The sequence below is a fragment of the Cutaneotrichosporon cavernicola genome (assembly GCF_030864355.1).
Source record: "Cutaneotrichosporon cavernicola HIS019 DNA, chromosome: 3".
Classification (NCBI taxonomy): domain Eukaryota; kingdom Fungi; phylum Basidiomycota; class Tremellomycetes; order Trichosporonales; family Trichosporonaceae; genus Cutaneotrichosporon; species Cutaneotrichosporon cavernicola.
Genome location: NC_083395.1, coordinates 1,867,445 through 1,888,321, shown reverse-complemented (window position 1 = coordinate 1,888,321; position 20,877 = coordinate 1,867,445). Strand labels below are relative to the sequence as shown.

Genomic DNA, 20,877 nt, shown 5'->3' with positions numbered 1-20,877 from the left:
ACTAGTCGGGTTTCCGGAACAATCCACAACGCCACAACCTTACCACTGCCTCTGCTATCTTACACCAACTCATGCTCACCGACTTGCGATAAGGCACTTGGACATACGATATTGCCAACGGCATACTATGTACTGCACAAGAACAACACAACCTGCCCAGGGCCGTATACGACGAGCGAGCGCTCACCATCCAGCCCACCACTGCGCGACCATCCTCTAGCCCACCACTGCGCGACCATCCTTCCTCTAGCCCACCACTGCGGGATACTCCGGATCGATGCGCGAGAGCAGTGGGGCCCAGTGACAACGAGTGGGGCCGGGTGACAACAAGTGGGGCCGAGTGACAACGAGTGGGCCCCCAATGGGGCCACATGTTAGGCAGATAAGCATCACTGGTTATATAACCAGGAGCTTGATGCCCCGTTCTCACCACGCCCACCATGGATGACAAGGAATCTATCTACAAGGAACCGTTCGCTGTCGCCGACCACCTGGCCGTAAACCTCCCCGACTCGCTCGCCTCCTTGAGCGAGGAGGAGCGAGAGGAGATTGCGAAACGCGCGACCCGCAAGGTGGACATCATGCTCATTCCCGCCCTCACACTACTTTATTTGCTCAACTTTCTAGACAGACAGAATTTGTCTTCAGCATTTGTTGCTGGGATCGCCCAAGACCTAGGTCTTTCGACGCAGCAATACGGCACCTGCGTTGCCGTCCTGTTCGCCGGCTATGTCGCGCTCCAGATCCCATCAAACATGATCGTCGGCAAGATCAAGTACCCAGCCTATTACCTGTGTTTCAACGCGTCGTTGTGGGGCATTGTGAGCGCAAGTACTGGCGCAGTGACGAGTTACACTGGTCTCGCCGTGTGTCGCACCATGCTTGGCGTCGTCGAGGCGGCCTTCTTCCCCGGCGCCGTGTTCCTTGTCTCGCTCTTCTACCCTCGCCGTCAAATGGCTCTGCGCACCGCAGCGTTCTACACTGGCTCACAGATCGGTAATGCCTTCGGAGGCCTGTTCGCCATAGGTATCCTAAAACTCGATGGGAAGCACGGACTCGCCGGCTGGCGGTGGCTCTTCATCGTCGAGGGAGCGATGACATTCGGCGTCGCTATCATGTGCGCGTTCGTCATGCCGAACCGTCCTCAGACCGTACGCTGGCTCACCCCGATCGAGAAGGACATGCTGCTCTGGCGCCTCGAGAGTGACCGTGGAACCAAGGATGAGAACGACGAAGTCCCCGTCCTACAGGCGCTCAAGATGGCACTACTCGACCCCAAGACTTGGCTCCTTAACCTCACCCTTCAATTTGCGTTCATTGCCGCTACCGTCACCAACTTTTTCCCCATCGTCGTCCAAGGCCTCGGGTTCAAGCGCACAACTACTCTGGCAATCACCGCGCCGCCATACATTCTCTGCGCGATTGGACTGCTTATTAACGGCTTCAGCTCTGACCGCACCCGCAACCGTTCGTACCACATCGCCATCCCAATGTGCTTTACTCTTCTCGGCAATATCATCGGAGTTGCAACTACAAAGACAGCGCCCCGCTACTTTGCCATGTGCCTCCTCCCATTCGGCTTCTACGCTGCGTCCACCATCATCCTCTCCTGGGTCGGTGCCAACATGACTGGCCCAAGTGCTAAGCGTGCAATCGTGTATGCGATCCTCAACGCGTTCGCACAGACACCCAACATCTGGAGCTCGTATCTGTACTTTTCGCCGCCGCGGTTCGTACCTGCATTCATCGTCAACCTCGTCGCCAGTGCGCTGTGCATCGGCATGGCTCTCGTCACTAGGTGGTACTTTAAGCGCGAGAACCGTAAGATGGATGAGGGCCGCAACCTGGGTCGGCACGGGCCCAGCGAGGTCCAGCTGGCCGCCAAGTTCCGGTACCAGCTGTAAGCTGTACTGTAGCGTTGTTTCGTTGTACATGGAGATGTAGCTGTCTGATGTTTGAAGGTCATGTTCCATCTTCTAGACTAAGGTTCGCATTTCGATTACCGCCTCTGCAAGAAAATGTGCATAACGTCACCCAAAGTCTTGAGAGAGATGGAATGGCTGTGCTCAACGTCGAGCCTGGGTTGGAGGTTGGGTTAAACCCCTCGTGTAACGAACGGCTTACACCCTTGATCACTGTGTAGTCTCGGCGGCCGCGCACGGACGGCGCGGCCGCCGCACCCAATCTCATTGCTGGTCCATGCGTCGCATCTATGGGGTATATGCGGTCGGGGTCAGGTTTGTACAGTAACTCCAGATTCTCTATTTCTGCGTTCTCTCCGTTGCCTAGGCCGCCGGCCGATCATAGCTTGTACCAGCTCATCACTCGTCGATTGCACTCAATCATGCCTTGTCGTAAGAGCTCCCAGTTGTGACGGGCCCATAAGTCGAGCCTCCCATGCTTGTGAGGTCGTACTCGTGCCCGTGCTCGTGCGTCGCAGCCCACTTGTCACTCTCGACAAGGATGCTGGGCGGCCACACGACGGCCCACACCACAATAGCCAGGAAAAGGGGCAGTGTGTCGAGGACGTAGTAGCACCACTCGGTGGTGCGGAGGTACCCGCTGTATCCTTGGGAGAACTCGATAACGCGGAAAACGCAGCGCACCATGATGCCGATACACGTCCACTGGAGGGCCCAGTAGAGCGCCTTCCAGCCTTTGAACCCACTCCCACTCGCCCACTTGTTTGAGTGATTACTGCGCCTGCTGTCAGATTCCGAAAGGAAGGGGGGACGCACAGACGGAATGCAAAGACGACGAGGAGGACCCAGAAGAGGCCGAAGCTGACGCATTGAATGATGAGGCCGATGAGTGCGATCTGGGTCAGTTACATTGACCGTTTCAACCTACTTTCTCGCCGGTGGACGCCATTGATTCCATGGCGGTCATACCGCCACCAGCCGCCTGGATAAGGAACGTGCAGATATCTGAGCCGATGAAGATTCGGGCAATGAGGCGCGACGAGAGGAACAAGCAGTCCTCGGCGTCGAGCCATGTTGCGAGACGAGGGAGGAGAACGTAATCCTGAGCAAGGAACGCGCAGGGAGAAAGAAGCGTGAACTTAGTTATGTCAGCACCATCTCGCCAATCCGTACCAGAGTGGTGGCGATGTAGATGCCCAGGCTCCCTGGGTCGTTTGTCATGGGGATGCGGGCGCCAAAGCCGACCGCCATCGTAAACGTGCCGATCGTCACCCATAACATGTATTTGGGTCTAGGCCTGGTGCGGAAGAAGACTCATCAGCGCCGCTTGAGGATGACTTACAGAATACGCAGCAGGCCGAGAGGAGGAAATATGCGGCGATCGCGACTCCCGTCAGCGCGAGCTTGGGCACGTAGCCCGTACTGCTGTCAGCGACGACATGGATGCGATAAGCTTACATGAGTCGTGTTCCGTTCTCGTCGTATTTCATGGTTGTGTGGTGATGGAGTGAGTCGGCCCCACTGCCCGCGATATATATTGCCTCTGAGCAGGGGCAACGGGATGACCGAACCGAGATCCGGGAAACCCGAATACGGGGTCGGAACCCCCAATGGTGATTTGGTGGCAGTGCAAACTATCGGTCCATCATGCAAGTCGGTCGATGCTGCGCATGGCCATTACGTAGAACTGTGCAACCATTCTGCAGGCTGCGGGCACACTCTCGGAGCATCTGCGGTAGCGAGATCCTTGACTCCGAACCAGAGTTCGGGGAATCCGCACGTTGCCGTCGCGTGCGTGCCTCTGACCGGATCTCGGACCTCGGGCCGGAATAAAGAGATGACAGGATGGATAGATTGGCTTGACCGACTCTTGAGATGACAGGATTGATAGACTGGCTTGACGAAACAGTCGGTCACGTCGCCACGATCCAGTTGATCAAGCCGACCCCTCGGCCCAATTCCGGTAGTCAAAACAGACCGGAAAAAATCCAAAAATTAATTCAGGTCGAACTGGGAGTCGAACCCAGGCTACAAGAACTGATCCTGCATCAGAATCTTGTGTACTGACCGTTATACGATTCAACCTATGAGTATAGCGGTTGCCAACATCCCCTTTATACTGGCCCGACACGTCTCTGGTCTCTGCATCACGGTTCTGACGGTCCACCTCTGGCCTACTTATCTCTGCATCATTGCTCTTACGGTCCACCTCTGGCCTACTTGGGCAGCGTCAGGAGGTTCGAATTTTCCACGCGTCGAGAGCGGTGAGTCCCAGTTTCGAGAGGCGTAGAGCGAGAAGGCAGCAATGTGCGCCCAGGACGCGACTGGCTGGGCCGGTCAGGAATCACCCACCACTTACGATATAGTTAGTGGTTGTCATGACCCTCGTCCTGCAACTTGAGGTGCATGGACACCTCGCCCTCTTTCGGGACAGGTACGGAGCCTTGTCATTCTGGGGCAGAGTCACAACAATGCCAGACGGGTGACTGGCAGAGTCACAATGCCAGACAGGTGACTGGCACAGTCACAACACCAGACGGGTGACTTTTTACGCGTCACTGCAGGGGCCAATCGCAGGCACCGGGACCGGGGTTGCAAACTCAAGCCGCGCCACGAGCCTAACTGGGCGATTTACTCGTGCATACACGTCGAGCATTATATGGTACATGCAGTGTCCAGGAGTTCAGAGTTCGGGACCAGATACTAGTCTGGGATGGGAGATGGAGGAGTTCTACTTGTGCCAGTGCCAGTTCCAGTACCCACGCCAGCCACCGTCGTCACTGCGGTTGTCGCTGTTGTCGCTGTTGTCGATATTGTCGCCGCTGTCGTCACCGCTGTCTCCGCTGTCGCCGCTGTCTCCGCTGTCTCCGCTGTCGTCGCCATCGTCGCCGCTGTTGTCGTCAACAGGGGCAGGTGGACCAGCGCCGCCTAGGGCCGGCTCGGTGGTGGACTGTGGGGCTGGCTGCGTAGGCTGGGCTGGGGCGGTGACAGTCGATGTCATGGTCGAGGTTGAGGACGATGTGGGGTTCGCGTCTGCAGGCGAGCTGTTCACCGTGGCTGCTGGAGTGTCGGCTGGAGGGGGCTGGACGGCGCCAGTCGCCTGTGCCGCCGCCGCAGCGGCAGCGTCCGGGGTGGCAGCAGCGTCGCCATCAGGACCATAGATCCTCAGGCTGTTGATGAGGAAGTACGCCTCGGTGAGCTTTTCGGGTTGGTTGAGGATAAGGTCATAGATCGAGCCTTGGCTTTCGCAGCCCTGGTTCTTGTAGTTTGCTTCGGCCCACTGTCCACCCATGGCAATGTTGAAAATGATCTGGTGGTCGGTAAACTCTTGGCTAAAGTCACATCCATCGCCAGCAATGCCATTCCAGAAGGGGAAGTCGGCGACCTTGAGGCCAAGAGCATCCTCGTCGACGGTGCCCCACCCATTCTTGATCGCGTCGGGAACGTTGCCATTGCGCTCGTAGAACCACACGGCGTACCCGCCGCGGTTGCGGCGCATGACGTACCATCCTCCTCCGTTGGCGTTGAACGGCGCAGCCCACGCCTTGGGGTTGGGGTCCTGAATGCTGCACCCGGGTCCACCGAAGCAGTTCGATATCTTCACGTCACCCGAGAAATCGCTCATGCCAGGGACCTTGGTCTTTGGGATGCTGCACTTGTCGGTGTCGGTGTGGAGGGTGATGCGGTTTCCCCAGCCCCCGTTGGTGCCTTCGATAATGTCAAATTCGCCGCCAGCCGGCCAGGGCCCGTACCCGTTTGTCCAGTAGGCGGGCCAGGTGCCACATCCAGTGGGCATGTGTGCAATGTCAGCGACGACGAGCACCTGGGTGTCAGCTGGCGCAAACTTTAATCTGCAACACTCACCTCGCCGTACCAACCCTTGGAGTGGATGCGCACAGAGTCGCGTCCGCGCACGGACGTGTCGTTGGGCACAATACTGGAAGTGTCGCAAGTCATACCGAACTGGTTACCGCGAGTCCATGCCAACCCGCGGTTCCGAGCAGTATCCTGGTCGACGTAGCTGTTGTCAGCGCCACTTGTTGGTTTGCTCACTTGGTCTTGCCCTTTGTCGGATCGTCAAAGGTGACAAAGTCAAAGTCGCGGTAAAAGTCTTCGCCCATGGTGGTCTGGAAGAGGCCCCATGTCTTCTGGGCGCGCTTGGTTTTGATGGGGGACGCGGCCGCGAGGGCGGCCAAGAGGAGAATGGTAAACATTTGGACAAGTCTTGATGGTTGGGAAGAAGCATGGACTGGGACTAGGTTATATGTTCTGCTGTGCTGAGTGTTTACCCAGTGAGCTACAGTAGTTGCGAGCTGGGATGATTGCTTCTCATCTTGCCCTGTGCTCGCATCCTATCAGTCACCGCTTCCTCTGTTGACGCAGCGGCGATCACCATAAGCTCCTTCACAACGACTGAAACGCATCCCGTTTCGCCACTCCAGGTATTCTTGGGACGCCAAGGTACATTGTTATTCCAATCGCGCGATGCAAGGTGCAAGGTGCAAGATGCAGGAAACAGATTGCAAGATATGGCCGGTCAGGGGCGAGTATTCAGTATAAGCGTTGACAACGGTACACGTCCGACGCGACATGTCAGTGACCCTGGGTTCAAGGTCGTTTTGGCTGGGGCGGGAATGCAACTATAACGTGGTCCAGAGATGAAAGTGTAAAGTGTGCCGTTAGAGGAGTGTAAACATGTAAACAAGCTCTCTACCTCTACAGTACCATCTCAACATGTTCGACCATCCATCCAAAATCCCAAGCAATGCAATGTTTGAATCCCCGCCATCGCATGCTCAACAACCGTCACTATGGCGATGGCCCACCCATCCCCATCCCACGGGCAAAGCAGCAATATCGGACCTGGACATGACATTACCGTGCCTGCTTGCAATGTCCGTCTACCCAATGGTCAATTGCTCCCGTCTCACCTCAGCTACGCCCGCCTAATCTCGTCCATCTGATGCACCCCTCGTTTTTCCACTCTTCTTGCTCACCTCGCGTTACGCGTGACAAGGCACATCCGACGCGACGCGCTCATGACTCATTCAGCGAGGTCCCGGGCCCCGGGTGACTCTGCGTCCCGGACATGGAGCTTGTCTGTCCCGGCGCTGCTCCGTCACCTCGACAGCCCAGCCAACCCAGCCTGCGTGAGGCAATCTGGGTCTGGACGAGTCTCTCCATACAGTACTTTGGACATTCGATCCCGCTGCCTGCCTCTTCACGAACCAACCAACTCCGGTAGACGATACTTCCCGCTGTCCGTCCCGCCTCCATTCTGGCTTTGCCCAAGTGCTGTGGATTAGACATCTGCACTCTAGCAGTGTCCACATCTCTGATCGTGAGACTTCCGATGTCAGGATCCTGCCGAGTGCGGGAGCGACTGTTCACGCAGCTAGAGAGTTACTCGTGACTCGTGACTGGAGTCCATATCATCCATTATAGACATGTTCTATAATGGACAGATGCTCAGATACGGCACATGTGTCGTCCTTGGGGCTTATTTGGTTCCCCCGGTTGTGTCCGCATCGCGTTTCCACGCTCACTGCGCTACACGACTAGGCAGAGGATGAGCCAGTTGACGGAGGCCAGAGAGAGGGCTTACACGAACACGGCACGGGTAGGGCCTGCTGCCTGTGTGTGGCTCTGCCACGCGACGTTTCCATCGGAACCACGGTGTTTAGTGGGGTTAAGGTTGAAACAACCTCAAACATGCTTAGGCAATCCGACGGGAAAATGTGACTGCAAAGACTCGAGCGGAAGTGACTTGGTGTTCCAAGGGATCCTGATACTGCGCCAATGGACGCAATAGAATATACCAAGTACAGTACTCACCTCAAGGCGGATACAGCCCGGGATGCCGAGGGGTATCGACGCGTCGTTCCGCTCTCGTGTCGTTCGGCTCCCGCGTCGTACTCATTCTCGCGTTGTTTCGCTCTCGCGTCGTACTCGTTCTCGCGTCGTTCTCACGTCGTCCTCGCTGTCGCGTCGCATCGATTGACGCGCTCTGAACAATATATATACCCCCCCTCTCTCCCTTCTTGTCCGTATCAACCATATCCTCATCGACCATGTTCGCCAAGACTCTCCTCGCCGTCGCCCTCGCCGTTTTCGTCGCCGCCAACGCCGATGCCGACATGGTCCCGAAACTATCCCTCGAGGCGCCGCTCCAAGCCCGCGCCCTCCTCGTCGACCGCCAGGTCTCTGGTTCTAGCTCCTCTTCCTCTGGCACTGGCTCTGGCTCCTCTGGCTCCTCTGGCTCCTCTGGCTCCTCTGGCTCCTCTGCAAGCTCCGACACCTGTCGGCCCGGTTACGAGGTTTGTGGTGCTGGCTGCATGTTGGCCTCGTCCACCTGCTGTGGCGCGACTGGCGACTACTGTCTCGCAGGACAGACGTGCTGCGGTAACGGCTGTGCGCCGATCGGATCAAAGTGTTGTCCCGGTACGTCAGAGTATGGCACGACTAATGTAGATGGAAAGTCGTCGTGTCCGGCCGGCAACACGTGTCTTGAGAACGGATGGTGAGTCGCATTCAGACGAGGCTGACACCAGCTGCCCGGCGGGCAAGAAGTGTATTGGCGGCGGCGGCAAGCAGAGCGGTGCGATGGCTCTCGCGCCTGGTCTCGCGGCCGTTCTCGGTGCCGCCGTTGCGTGGGTGTAGGTGGTGTGGCGTTGTGGTGGCCGTTAGTAAGGTCCCCTTGTGGCAAGCTGGCCTGGTGCAAGGTGGCCTTGTGGTGGTGTGGAGATAAATACTTGCGTGTTCTTCAGATGAATCCAAGATTGCTTCGAATTCCTGTATTCCGTTCGCAGCCGTGACCAAGCTTCCTTTGCTCGATGCCACTAAATACGCAGCCACTAGAACTCAGCATTACGCAGGATAAAAATCGTCGTGAGCGACGCCAGGACATACACTGGAGACGTAGGACATCAACTAAAATTGGATACAACTGGGTTAATCACCATCTTACTTGTGGTGCTATACGCCTCACACATACATGCATACAATTGAAATCTCTCTACTTGTCATCTGGGGCTGGGCCGACGACGAGCACGCGGTTCTTCGCGTCCAGTACAGCATTGCGCGTCGTGCTCTTGACGCCCTCCTTCCTGTTCTCGCGGACCTGCTCGGGCGCGACGCCGAGGTCGTCCTGCGGTAACCAGATGATGGGCTGCGGCTGGTGCGTGGCAGGATGGAAGAATGCTGCTGGCGACGCACTGTCGTCTGGTGGACGAATGACACCAGGCCCACCGGGGCGCGCAAAGTAGCGCCTAATGTCTTCCTGGTTGGCTTCGATCGACCGGCTCGTCGACGATCGGCGCAGCTCCCATTGCGGCGCCGAGTTGGATCGCTTATGCCGGTGGTCTTCCCACGGGGCCAGTGACATGGACCGACTCCGGCCACCAGAGACGAGGCGCGGCCGGTTAATTGGCGTCTCCGAGTGCAGGTCCTCGGTGACCTCGTCAGTCTGTGCGTCGTCCGACGTCGGGGACGGCGTGACTGCAGACAATGGGGATGGACCGATGGCGGATGTCGGGGTGTGAGGGACGGCGGATGTTGGAGATGGAGGGACGGCGGATGTTGGAGATGGGGGGACGGCCGACGTTGGAGACGGGGGGACGGCGGTCCAACTCGTGACTGTGGCCCGCCGTGTCGCGCGCAGGTCGCTCATCTCGACGTCCTCAGGTTTCGTGGCTACTGGTTTCGGTGAGGGCAGCACGAGTGGCGGAACGGCTGGGGAGCTTGTCGCGGACGGCCGCACGAGTGGCGGAACGGCTGGGGAGCTTGTCGCGGACGGCCGCCCGTGAGCACGAACGCGAGGAGAGTTCTGTGGTAGCTGCCAGCTTCGCATGCTGATCACGCTCTGGCGCTTGGAGACGCCCTTGCTGACCGGGCTGACCGGGTCCCTGTACCACATAGCGTCCTCGTCGTCCACACCCGTGGTCCCGTTCGATAAGTCGGGCACTTTGTCGTCCTGATCGTCGTCCGACTTGGCGTCCGCCGACGGCTGGCCGTGCGTGAGATGCGCCAGCGACAGGGGCAGGGGGTTCAGCAGGGGCTTGTACGCAGTGACAAGCATGTACTGGACCGCAACCTGGATCATTAGCATCTCCTACTCGGCCAAGCGTACCGATGCAACAATTAGGATGATCATCAAGATGGCCAGCGGCAGCGTATCGATGCCCTTGCCAAAGAAGATGATGGTCAGGGCGACTTCGCCGATATAGATGCCGACAAACACATGCGTGATGGCCCGTGGAAAGAACTCGCCGCCCGTGTCGAGCGTCGGCTTCTGTTCCAGGACCCACAGGTACAAGTACTTGTAGACGTGGTACGCGACGACGGCGAGGATGGCGCCGAAACCATTGATAACGGGCGCGATGACCATGTACACGATGACTGGGATTAGCCAAAGAAGATGCTGCCGCTCACGGATAACAAAGTACACGGTCATGTTTGGCCATTCCGATCCCCAGGCGGGGCTGTTCATCTTATACCGGGCGTTGTAAAACGATCGCGGGGTGCCGCTTCCAAGAATGACCTTTGAGTAGTAGATAATGAGCGTGATGGGCGAGAACAGCTGGACAAACTGGCCAGTCACCTGCAGGAGCAGTAGCGTGATGAAAAAGGTCGATGCCTGTGGGAGCTGAATCTCGAACGCCTTCTGGAGTGCTTTGGATGCGCCCTGGCTAAAGTCAGGCCACCATTGCACCTGAGTCGTGTTGCCTTCAGGGAGCAGTGTTGCAATCGTGGGGATGAGGAATCGCTCGATGAGCAGGAACGCAAAGTAGCGGTCCATAACGTCAAGCTCTATCTCCGTCTTGGTGAAGTTGTGCAGCTTGGCCAACTGTCGCAGCAGCGTCGGCGCAATCATCAGGATGAGCATGAGGAGGATGGGGGGTACGAGACCTGTGAGCAGGCCTAGAAGGAGCTTTGAGCCAAAGCCCTCCCCTTTGACAGCGATGCTGCCCACTCCCCACACGTTTCCGATAATGGACGTGTTGGCCGCTCGTGGCAAAACAAAGGTTGCAAGCACGACTGGGAAGATGAACGCGATCACCAGGCCTGCCGTAATCAGGAAAGACACAGCTGTGCGCAGGTGAAGCTCGTAATCCGACTTGATGCCCATGTTGCCCCAGATGACATTGTCAGGAGACAGCTCGATGTATCGGTGCGCCATGTGATATGGCTCGCCGTACGGCAGGAAAACCTTTGCGATATGAGCAGCACTATCAGTTAGCGCAATTACGCACAACCACCCACATTTGCTGATTGAAGCAGATGAACGCCGCGGAGAGCGGCTTGTAAAAGTCCTGGGCATTACCAGGTGTGAGGATGTCGTGCTCGAGCTGCTTCCGCTGCTTGGTGAGCGTGATGGTGCACTCCTCGACCTCTTTGCGATAGTAGGTGATGGCATCAACCTTCTCGCCCACGCCCAGCCACCCGAGGGAGAACGGTGCCCACGACGGCTTGAGTCTGATTTTCGGTCGGGAGGCATCCGGTACGATCTCTGCAGTCGCTGTCCCGTTCTCGCCCTCCTTTGACGGTGCGCGGAGTGACTCAGGAACGGGCTTGTTATGCGCTTCGAGGTTTCGAACCTTGTCGTCGATCTTGTTGGCCGTACGGATCAGAGCAGTTTGGGCGTCCTCTAGGGCATGACATGCGCTGATTCGCTTCTGCCACACCTTTGGCATGTCCCGCAGGTCACTGTGGTCAGATGGAAGCCCTCGTTGTCATCAGCCATCGCGCCTTCCTGGTACGTCCAGGGTGCAGGCTGGCGACAAGATCACTCACCGCTGAAGCCACACGCGATAGACACCACCAGGCAAGTACGAGTAGAGCTTGGTGAGCGCGTCCTCGTCCATGAGTTCCTCGGGAATGCCAGTGATGAGCACTGTACTGGCTTGCGCGGTGCACGAGTGCTTGGGAGACACGAGCCATTCTTGGCGGGTCTTGAGCCACACTTTCATCTCGAGCCATAGAAGCGTCATGATCCAGCCTGTTCGTCAGCCGCTGCCGATGTTGTACTCACCGTTGAACAAGTACGCGAGGCACAGGTGCGCCCAGTACCGCTTCAGTTTGGGGCTGTTCGACATGGCGAACATGTCCAGTCCCGTTCTACTCGCTCCGCCTACCGAGTTGATGGGAAAGAGAACGACCCAGCTCACCAGCCAGATGGGGATCACGGCCTTCATGAGCAACCGTAAGAAGCGCACGAAAATGTATGGGTCGACCCCGTTCTTGTTCAGAATCTCCTTTGGGTCGGCTGGTATCAGTTTCACAAGAGGCTAGAACTCGCCCATGAGGACCGTCCAGATCGGCTTGAACCAGTGACTGCCCAGCGGTGGGGCCTGCTGATCTCGTGGGGGAATGTACGTGCGCGGCTCATATCTCAAGGTCAGCCATGAAGATGGGGTACGTACACAGCCTTGACGACGCGCCGGAGTCCGTTCCATAGCAGGAACCACAAGCTCGCGAGCACCATGTTCGTCCACAACGACGCGAGGAAGGTGCCTGTGTCATAGGTCTGCATGAACGACTGGTCGGTCTCGTTGGACGAAGCCCCCCCAGCCGTCACGCTCGCCGCGCGGAGGACAAGCCCGAGGGGCAGGCTGGGAGGAAGCCAGCCGGCATCCATGGTCTCCATGTGGCTGAGGTGAGCTCGTGAGACGTCGGCAGCCGGGTCGCGAGGACATACTGTGGGGCATCGGGCATGATAGGGGCTCACGCCTGGCAAGTAAGGTATAGGATAGTGGGATGATAATCTAATGCGGAGGGATCTATGTTACATTGACAATAACAGTGGCGATGAGGAGTGGATGAGATGATGAGATGGTGGGAGGTGGATAGGTCGAAAGTATTCGGTCATGCTCGTTTCGGATCAGGTTCTACTGGAGTCCCTGTCTCCACTGCAGCCCCTGCCTCCCTGCTGGCCCTGCCGATATCCTGCTGATCCTGAATGGTATTGACCCAAAATTGCAAAACAAAGCACTTGTTCGGCCTGGAATGACGTCACACCACCTCCCATCATCATCATCATCATCATCATCATCATCACTGCGCCAACTTGGCCTACTGTGCACGAGTAGGCCAACGTCGTTTAGTAAGGCTGTCCAGGTCCCCATACTCTGTACGTAAAGCTGCACTTGGCAGTTGTTGTTACAGCAGCACAACTGCCATCTCCTTAGATCTAGATCACGCCCTGTCTGGGACGATCAAATACAGGGTTGAATCCCTTAATGTTTCTTCTTTCAACTGGTTAACTGGACAAAGTCAAAATACGCGCCACGCTTGGCGAGCATCTCCTGGTGCGTGCCCGTTTCTACGACTCCACCATCCGACATGAAGTAGATCATGTCCGCTTTCTGGATTGTCGATAAACGGGAGGTAACGGCGAGAACAGTGCGTCCAGCCGACGCATTGTCGAGTGCCTCCTGTACCACACGTTCCGACGCAGAGTCAAGTTCGGCCTTTTGTACCACACGTTCAGACGCAGAGTCAAGTTCGGCAGGCGTCTCGTCCAGAAGCAACACGCGGGGTTGGCGGATGAGCGCGCGCGCAATCGCCAGGAGCTGCCTCTGCTCACAGGAGAGCTGCAGGCCCTCGCTGCCGAGCTCGGTATTGAAGCCGTCGGGCAAGCCCATGATGAAGTCGTAGATGTTGGCATCGCGGCACGCCTGCTCGATTTGCGCTTCGGTTGCGGTGTCAGGCTCGATCGCGGTCAAGAGTATGTTAAATCTGATGGAGCCGGTGAACAACGACGGTGCCTGTGATACAAGCGCCATGTGGGAGCGGTACGAGGCCACGTTGAGGGTGCGGATATCGGCGCCGCCGAGGGTGACCGAGCCGCTGATAGGGTCATAGAGGCGTTGGATGAGCTGCACGGCTGTCGACTTGCCACATCCCGCCGGGCCAACTAGCGCGACGTACTTGCCACTCGGGATGTCGAGGGTCAGGCCCTCGAGGACAGGCACATCCGGGCGAGAGGGGTAGCGGAAAGTGACATTGTTCAACTTGATGTCACCGCAGGCCTGGGAAGGGTCCAGCATGATGCCGTCGGACGAGGTCATGTCAATCTTGGGCGTGTTGTCGATCAGTTTGAAGAGGTCGCGCAATAGCCGCGCTGCACGCGACGCAGTGGAGACTGACCCGAATATGCCACTCGCTTGGAGAGAGGAGAGGATGACCGCACTGAAGCAGATGAAGAACTTGTCCGTCGTGTATCGGCCTTCGGCGAGCCAGAGTGAACCCATGTAGCACATGGCGGCGGTGATGAACAAGAGAGTCGCTTGTGATATGGAATAGAGTGCTTGTGACTGCCACGCCATGCGAGTCGAGATCGTTTCAGCCGCACGGAGCGCCTGCGAGTAGTTGCTCATCACTTGACTCTTGCACGCCAGCGAGGTTACAGTACCGATATATACACACTCCGCCGCCTCGGTTGCCAGCTTGGTGCTCTTGGCGTATGTCTTCTTCAAGCGCTGTTCCTTGAGATCAATGGCGCGTAGACGGACGTAGCTTGAAGCCATGATGAGAGGTATGAAAGCGATTCCCATGAGCGCCAATAGGGGGGCATGGAGAAGACCGATGATGATACCTGCCACAATGGTCGCGAGTGAGGTGGCAACGCAGAATGTCACTAAAAACAGGCTCCGCAGCTGCCCCTCCTGCACGTCGTCCTCGAGACTAGCAGTGACATTCCCAGCCTCGTTCTTGTCGAACCACTCGACGTCGTGGCGCATGATGGCACGGAACGCCCTGGTGTGTAGTGTGGCAGTTACGTTCGACTCCATCTTACACACCTCGCACTTCAGCGAGCGCAATACCAGAGACTCACAAATGTCCAGGACAGCGAGTAAACAACTCCTGTTGCGAGTCCCGCAATGCAGTACCAGAAGGCTTTGCTGGCAAGGTTTCGCTTCACCTCTTGGAGGTCTGGGTTCTCGAAGGCAGCGATGGACTTGCCGAACAGAATCGCAGTCGCGGGGGGTGCCACACCGACCGCTACTGCCCCAACCAGAGCAATGAAGCACCACTGCCCGTGCAGCAGGTCGAGGTTGACGATGCGGGGAAATAATCCCCAAAGATCAACTATTTCATCCGTGCCTTCCTCGGGTCCAGAGGCCAGAAGCGTCCTGTCGACGCGCTCGAGGTCTGCTCGGCCTGGCCCACGGTTACGTTCACCCGAGTCCACGGCTCCAAGGGCAGGTTCCGTTTGATGAGATGCTGAGTCGATCATGGACACGGTGTCGATGGTGTGGAAAATCTTGGCGGCAGCACCCTGTGCGTTGACGACTGCCTCGAAGTTGGGCCTGGAAGGGGTAAACGGGCCAAGCATCACGAAGAGGACGCTGATGACCGCCACCACGTCAACCTTTTGCTGAGCGTAGAGGACACCACCAAAGTAGAAGGCGGTGGCGTGAGCCGCATACTCAAGTAAGACCGATTCGCCTATAAATAGGCCGGCGATGACGGCAACCTTGCTGTCAACCTTGTGCCGATTCTCGACGAGGCTATCAAACCGGTCGGCGAGAAGCTTGATGCTGGTCATCGACTGGACGGTACGGATCGATGAGACCGCTTCCCCGGCCAGGGAGGATGACTTTGCTCTGTCATCCCCCGGTGCGGCAAAGTACAGGTATACTGGAATCGCCACCCCCATGAGTACACTAGCAATGATAAACAAGATCAAGATCACGGTAGCCGTGCCAGCCAGGGATCGTGATTGGACATAGGCGACAACGAAATCTGGCGTGTCAGCGACCCATGCCAACGCCGCTACGTACTCATGATGCACGCCGAGAGTACCTCCATAGTGATTGGAATATTCTCGCCGATGCCGATCTGGACGAGAAATGAGTCCGACTCGATGCGCGACGCAATCTCACGCCCACCGAACGTGTCCAACGGCTTGACCTCTTTTCGCAGAACGGCTCCGAGATACTGCTCACGGATGCGTTGCGCCTGACGCCCTGATGTCCAGTTCCAGATGAGTGTGTACGTGTAGGAGCAGATCAAGGTTGTGATGCCTGGCTTCAGCAATCGCACTCGTACACTATGTACCAATTGCAGTGATCCAAAGAACTGTCCTGCTGGCGTCGTGCTTGAGGTTGCGTTTTGCGGCTTCATGTTCGGCGTAGATACCGCCAGACATGTTGTCCGTGCTGGGCCAGCCAACAATCCGTCCATAGTCTGTGAACACCTTGGCAATGTTGCCGAAGAGGAGCGGCATCATGCCCTGAGCGGCGCCTGACACGATGGCGAGGAGCAGGCCGACGGCGTTAACGGTGAGTTCCAGTGGAGTCGCGAAGCGGAACAGGGCCAAGAGGCTGACTGAATTGACAGTGTCTTGCTTCTCGTCCTCTGGAATGGTGAATGTTTGATATTCTTGTTGCGCCTTGCAAGGACCCAGCAACGGCCGCGTCTCGGACGTCACGCTGCCTGCATCGTGTGGCTCGATGATGGGGAGGGCTGTAGAAGTGGGTGATTCAAGGGGTTGATCAGGCATGGTAGTGTGCGTCACAAGTTGGGGTACTTGGACTCTTATCAAAGTAAGAGTTGGAGCCGAGACGCCGAGATGCCGGAAGGACGCGTACATTCCTTGAAGATCAGAGAGGTTGATAGGATGACGCAAATCCTCTGACTTTGCACCAAGTTCTTATCCCAACCCCCACCAACAGCGCCCTCGAGTCACTCCCTGTGGAGCAGTTGTCCCCATTAGCCAGCAGTTGCCCCTGGTATGTAATCTGGTCTGCAGTTACCGAGCCGGGCCTCATGTGACCCCGACACTGACCTCGTGGGCTCCGGCTCGTTGGATGCCGGGTCAGCCGGCGATGGCCGGGCTGGCCGGCAATACATAAGCTACCGCGTTCGAGCTTTCCCTCTCATTCACATCCACAATGACCGTCACTCCCAAACCTCAGCTCTCAGCCGACAGCAAGGCGGCGCTCGACGCCCTCCTGGCGGAGAAGGTGGCCGAGAAGAAGATCCCGGCAATCTTCTTCGGCGCGTCAAATGCAGATGGCGAGCTGTACTTCAATGCAATGGGCGACAAGGTGTTCGGCGAGCCGGACAAGGGCCAGATCGATGAGAATACCAGTACGTCGAGGTTTTGTTTACCCCTGACACTGACATCAGCTGTCCAGCTCTTCTCGCAGACCAAGTTCATCACCTCTCTCGCCTGTCTCCAGCTGTGGGAGAAGGGCCTTGTCGATTACGACGACGCCTCTCTTAGTGAGAAACATCTCCCCGAACTTGCCTCCCAGCAAGTTCTGGAAGGCTACAATGCCGACGGCACGCCCATCCTCGTCGACCGTACGGCGCCACTCACCCTCCGCCGCCTTCTCACGCACACGTCGGGCCTCTCGTACAATTTCCTCAAACCCGAACTGATCGGCCGCTGGGAAATGACCCACAACGTGCCCAGTTTCTTCGCCAAAAACGTCGGCGTCGAATCCCTCGTTGAACCCCTCACATTCCAGCCTGGCGCGCAGTACGGCTACTCTATCGGGATCGACTGGGCTGGCGTCCTCGTCATGCGGATCACCGGGATGAAACTCGGCGCGTACTTTGACCAACACATTTTCGGGCCTTGTGGCGTTAAGAATCTGTCATTCTATCCAACCCCGGAGATTAAGGATCGCTTGATGCAGCTCTGTGGGCGCGACGACACGCCCGAGAGAAACCTCATTCACATTGCCGGAATGCGCGATGTGCCTAATACCAACCCCGAGGATATTGGATTACATATGGGCGGGGCGGGTCTTGTTGGTTCACCTCGCGATTATATGACGGTCCTACGCAACGTCCTCCAGTGTAAGGATAAGGATGGACTTATCAAACAGTCGACTTTCCCAATGTTGTTTGAGAACGCCTTGCCTCCGCGTGAGGAGGAGGGGAAGAGCCACAACTGCTACGCCCACCTCGGCGGCACTCTCACGATCCTCGGCGAGACCGAGCCGCAGTTTGCCTCGGGCGACAAGGCATTCCACTCGCTCGCCCTCTGCGTCTATGACGCTGACTCGGAGTACGGCCGCAAGAAGGGCTCGGCGTTCTGGGGCGGCATCGCCAAGACCAAGTTCTGGATCGACCCGGCTTCGGGCATTGTGGTACGCTTGGGCTTGGCCTTGGGCTTGCGCGAGGTTGTGCTGACGTACAGGCCGTGTGCGGCACCCAGCTCATGGACCAGATCGACCAGACTGCGACGGTCGACGTCTGGAAGGCGTATGAGCGCAAGCTGTATGACATGCTTGAGTAGGCGTCGTAGAGTGATTGTCCCAGGTGTGTGATGAATTCAGAAGTCGATTGGGCGTATGGGTGTGATTACATACTGCAAGTCACCGCGTTACCTAGACTCTGGAAAAGGAGGCAGAGACCTGGTCTGGGCTTGGAGTTATGCAGTCCTTCAGTCGACATATGAGCTTCAGACATGTGTACATATGCCCCAGCAACGACCCGGTACATCCACATCTTGCTACAACTGCTCTGTGCGAATAGGCGGCAACCGCATACCGCCCAGGACGTCGGGCTTCGTGGCATCGACCTGGTCCCACCTGATGTCAGCTGGCACACACAGTCAGCTGGCTCACGGAGGCATGCGGAGGGGCAGGTCGTCGAGACTCTCCCAATCGAGGCCTCGGCCCTTGAACACAGTCTTGACGAGCTTGGTGTACTCGGCCCAGAAGGTGGCATAGCCCTCAGCCGTGAGGTGCAGTCCGTCGCTTGTGTCAGTGCGGTTCCAGGTGGCACGTAACCCGTATTCCTTCCCGCAGGGCGCATGACCCGCACGAGGTGGGTTGCCATTGCTATCCCCCAGTCTGCTCATGCAGCGGAGTAGAGCTCAGATTGGTCTTTGGCCTCTGCACGTTGCACACGTCGCTCGACTCACCTCAGATACTTGGCAAGTTCCTCGCCCTCACCTCCTGCCGCCTTGATCGTGGCGTCCCACATGTCCACCGTCCCGAGGCGCCAGTTTCCGTCCTTTGTTGCCTTGGCCGCATATTCTTCTCCCAGGCGGAGGACGACGTCGACATACTCCTTCGTGATAGCGGGCACGCGCTCACGGGCGAAAGGGCAGTCGCCCATAATCGACACACACAGCGGCGGCGGGGTCACCAGCACAATATTAAGCCCCTGCTCGTGAGCGACGGCGTATGGTGATGTGGGGGAGGTGAGGTTGTCGAGAAAGAAGCGAAGGTTGGCCTCGTACTCTGACAGCGGGACGTGTTGCGACACGGTCTGTTCTGCGTCCGCGAGGACAGAGTCATTAGCACCTGGTGTCAGCTGATAAATCCAGACTCTGTAGCTGAACTGATCGGTTCAAGGGCCCGTCTATGCAACGGAGCTCTAGAAAAAACCGGGTCAGACCGTATGCGTCCCCATAGCCAACAAGCTCAAGCCCGCAGGTGGCAGAATAGCAGAAAGACGTACCGAACCAGATAGTGACGAGTCTCACAGCAGGCACGTGCGCCGCGTTCTCCTTCTTCTCAAAGATCGTGTCAAACATCTGTCGTGCCCTTGAGTCAGCTACAGTGGGACGTCGACGTTCAGCTGTCCGCAAGCTATAACGCACCAGCGCGTGTTATATCCCCCATACCCGCGGTTTAGGATATCGAGCGTGCGTCGGTACGCGTCTGGTGTGAGCTGACATGACATTGTAAGCTCGGCACTTCGGCGCAATCCCCCCTCTGGAGAGGAAGGTAGACTTACCGCAGAAACGCGCCTGCATCGAGCCGGGAACATACTGCTGCGACGTGATCGAGTCGCCCTGCTGTCAACTCAAAGCCAAGGACGGCTGGACACACGAAGAGGACGACGGCGTCCTGGAATGGTGCGGCCATTGCGGATGAGTTGGGTGAAAGTAACAGATGAGGTGAGCTTTGGGGAGGAGAGCAATCGCCAAGGAACGTTGGAATGCAAGTCACTGAACGGGCCGATTTTCGGGCCGGTCTAGCTGCCCCACTCTATGCTTGTTTTTGTTACCAAGAACGCCACCGCCATCTATACGCTATCCTCTCCGAACCAATAGGCCCTCGCCTTATCGCGTATACATGGACAACGCTGCCGAGAAGACAGTCAAGGCGACAGAGCTCAGTGCGCTCTACATTTTCTGGACTACAGCTTGCCAGGCGGCGGGAGCTCGACGACCTGGTCAACCCCAGGATATGCCGGGAGGTTAAGTTGGTGCCTCTTTGCGAGATCGCTTCTGTTAGCTGCATCTATCCAAAGCATACTCTGGGACAAAGCGTCCACCCAGCCAGTGTTTGCCAGTATACGACCGCACGCCCTCCTTTGGCGCAGTGAGGCTAACCAGCACTTCGGGATCGATAGTCGGCACCTCGTTCCCATCGGTATTCGTGAGTCTCTGCCGGCCCTCCTCGACTCCCCACCCCGACGGAATATCGACCGACACCACCGGCTTGTGACTCTCCACCAGGGCCGTGAGGACGGTATCGAACGGCGCCCGCACGGGAGGATGGAACGAGAAGCCCGTATCAGCACCCCCTACTTGTCAACGTACCGAAGATGGCGTCCAGAACTACGTCTGTACGTTCAAGAGCGGCCGGGAACCCGTCTGTGTCAACTATGGGGATGCCCAGGTTACGCGCCTGAGTTAGGAGGCGTTGGTACAGGTCCTTGTTCCCCGGTTTGGGGTAGTAGATCGTCGGGGTGTAGGAGAAGTGGTGCAGGTGTCGCGCAGCAACCAGTCCATCCCCGCCCTAGAGTTAGATTACGAGTTATGGGACCTACTTGGTTGCCGGGGCCGCAGCAGACCAACACACGTTTGTGGGTTTGGACAGAGAACGACTTTGCGAGCGCCTGGGCGCAGCTCAAGCCCGCCAGCTCCATGAGCTGGTCGATTGAGAAGGCACCCGATGCCGACATGAGCTCCTCGTCGATCTGCTGTGCGAGTTTCTGGCCTATATACCGGAGTGCCATGATGGTGAGTGTCGCGATT

At 57.5% G+C, this 20,877-nt stretch overlaps 9 protein-coding genes across 9 annotated transcripts; 3 read left to right on the top strand and 6 right to left on the bottom strand.

Annotated features, from left to right (window-relative positions):
- Positions 1–440: 440 nt before the first annotated feature.
- On the top strand, positions 441–1,904 carry CcaverHIS019_0307160 (uncharacterized protein; the record flags this gene model as incomplete). The annotated part of the gene is made up of 1 exon (XM_060599193.1): positions 441–1,904. One exon carries the CDS (start codon positions 441–443, stop codon positions 1,902–1,904), a length of 1,464 nt encoding a protein of 487 aa, XP_060455911.1.
- A 438-nt stretch (positions 1,905–2,342) lies between these two features.
- CcaverHIS019_0307150 (uncharacterized protein) lies at positions 2,343–3,412 on the bottom strand (the record flags this gene model as incomplete). The annotated part of the gene is made up of 6 exons (XM_060599192.1): positions 2,343–2,703; positions 2,739–2,818; positions 2,851–3,060; positions 3,096–3,235; positions 3,265–3,344; positions 3,381–3,412. The coding sequence occupies 6 exons, from the start codon at positions 3,410–3,412 to the stop codon at positions 2,343–2,345; spliced, it is 903 nt and encodes a 300-aa protein (XP_060455910.1).
- Positions 3,413–4,653: 1,241 nt separating this feature from the next.
- On the bottom strand, positions 4,654–6,136 carry CcaverHIS019_0307140 (uncharacterized protein; the record flags this gene model as incomplete). Its single annotated transcript, XM_060599191.1, has 3 exons — positions 4,654–5,745; positions 5,787–5,943; positions 5,976–6,136. 3 exons carry the CDS (start codon positions 6,134–6,136, stop codon positions 4,654–4,656), a joined length of 1,410 nt encoding a protein of 469 aa, XP_060455909.1.
- A 1,857-nt stretch (positions 6,137–7,993) lies between these two features.
- On the top strand, positions 7,994–8,582 carry CcaverHIS019_0307130 (uncharacterized protein; the record flags this gene model as incomplete). The annotated part of the gene is made up of 3 exons (XM_060599190.1): positions 7,994–8,363; positions 8,394–8,442; positions 8,474–8,582. 3 exons carry the CDS (start codon positions 7,994–7,996, stop codon positions 8,580–8,582), a joined length of 528 nt encoding a protein of 175 aa, XP_060455908.1.
- A 355-nt stretch (positions 8,583–8,937) lies between these two features.
- Positions 8,938–12,635, bottom strand: CcaverHIS019_0307120 (uncharacterized protein; the record flags this gene model as incomplete). The annotated part of the gene is made up of 9 exons (XM_060599188.1): positions 8,938–10,014; positions 10,051–10,319; positions 10,353–11,149; positions 11,184–11,627; positions 11,715–11,919; positions 11,953–12,186; positions 12,256–12,311; positions 12,344–12,571; positions 12,619–12,635. The coding sequence occupies 9 exons, from the start codon at positions 12,633–12,635 to the stop codon at positions 8,938–8,940; spliced, it is 3,327 nt and encodes a 1,108-aa protein (XP_060455907.1).
- Positions 12,636–13,171: 536 nt separating this feature from the next.
- On the bottom strand, positions 13,172–16,428 carry CcaverHIS019_0307110 (uncharacterized protein; the record flags this gene model as incomplete). The annotated part of the gene is made up of 4 exons (XM_060599187.1): positions 13,172–14,728; positions 14,758–15,668; positions 15,707–15,949; positions 15,984–16,428. 4 exons carry the CDS (start codon positions 16,426–16,428, stop codon positions 13,172–13,174), a joined length of 3,156 nt encoding a protein of 1,051 aa, XP_060455906.1.
- Positions 16,429–16,819: 391 nt separating this feature from the next.
- Positions 16,820–18,177, top strand: CcaverHIS019_0307100 (uncharacterized protein; the record flags this gene model as incomplete). The annotated part of the gene is made up of 3 exons (XM_060599186.1): positions 16,820–17,018; positions 17,058–18,028; positions 18,079–18,177. 3 exons carry the CDS (start codon positions 16,820–16,822, stop codon positions 18,175–18,177), a joined length of 1,269 nt encoding a protein of 422 aa, XP_060455905.1.
- A 216-nt stretch (positions 18,178–18,393) lies between these two features.
- IAH1 (uncharacterized protein) lies at positions 18,394–19,759 on the bottom strand (the record flags this gene model as incomplete). Its single annotated transcript, XM_060599185.1, has 7 exons — positions 18,394–18,472; positions 18,509–18,640; positions 18,808–19,192; positions 19,350–19,435; positions 19,492–19,552; positions 19,629–19,686; positions 19,724–19,759. 7 exons carry the CDS (start codon positions 19,757–19,759, stop codon positions 18,394–18,396), a joined length of 837 nt encoding a protein of 278 aa, XP_060455904.1.
- A 274-nt stretch (positions 19,760–20,033) lies between these two features.
- On the bottom strand, positions 20,034–20,858 carry CcaverHIS019_0307080 (uncharacterized protein; the record flags this gene model as incomplete). Its single annotated transcript, XM_060599184.1, has 4 exons — positions 20,034–20,121; positions 20,440–20,463; positions 20,524–20,638; positions 20,702–20,858. 4 exons carry the CDS (start codon positions 20,856–20,858, stop codon positions 20,034–20,036), a joined length of 384 nt encoding a protein of 127 aa, XP_060455903.1.
- Positions 20,859–20,877: the final 19 nt, after the last annotated feature.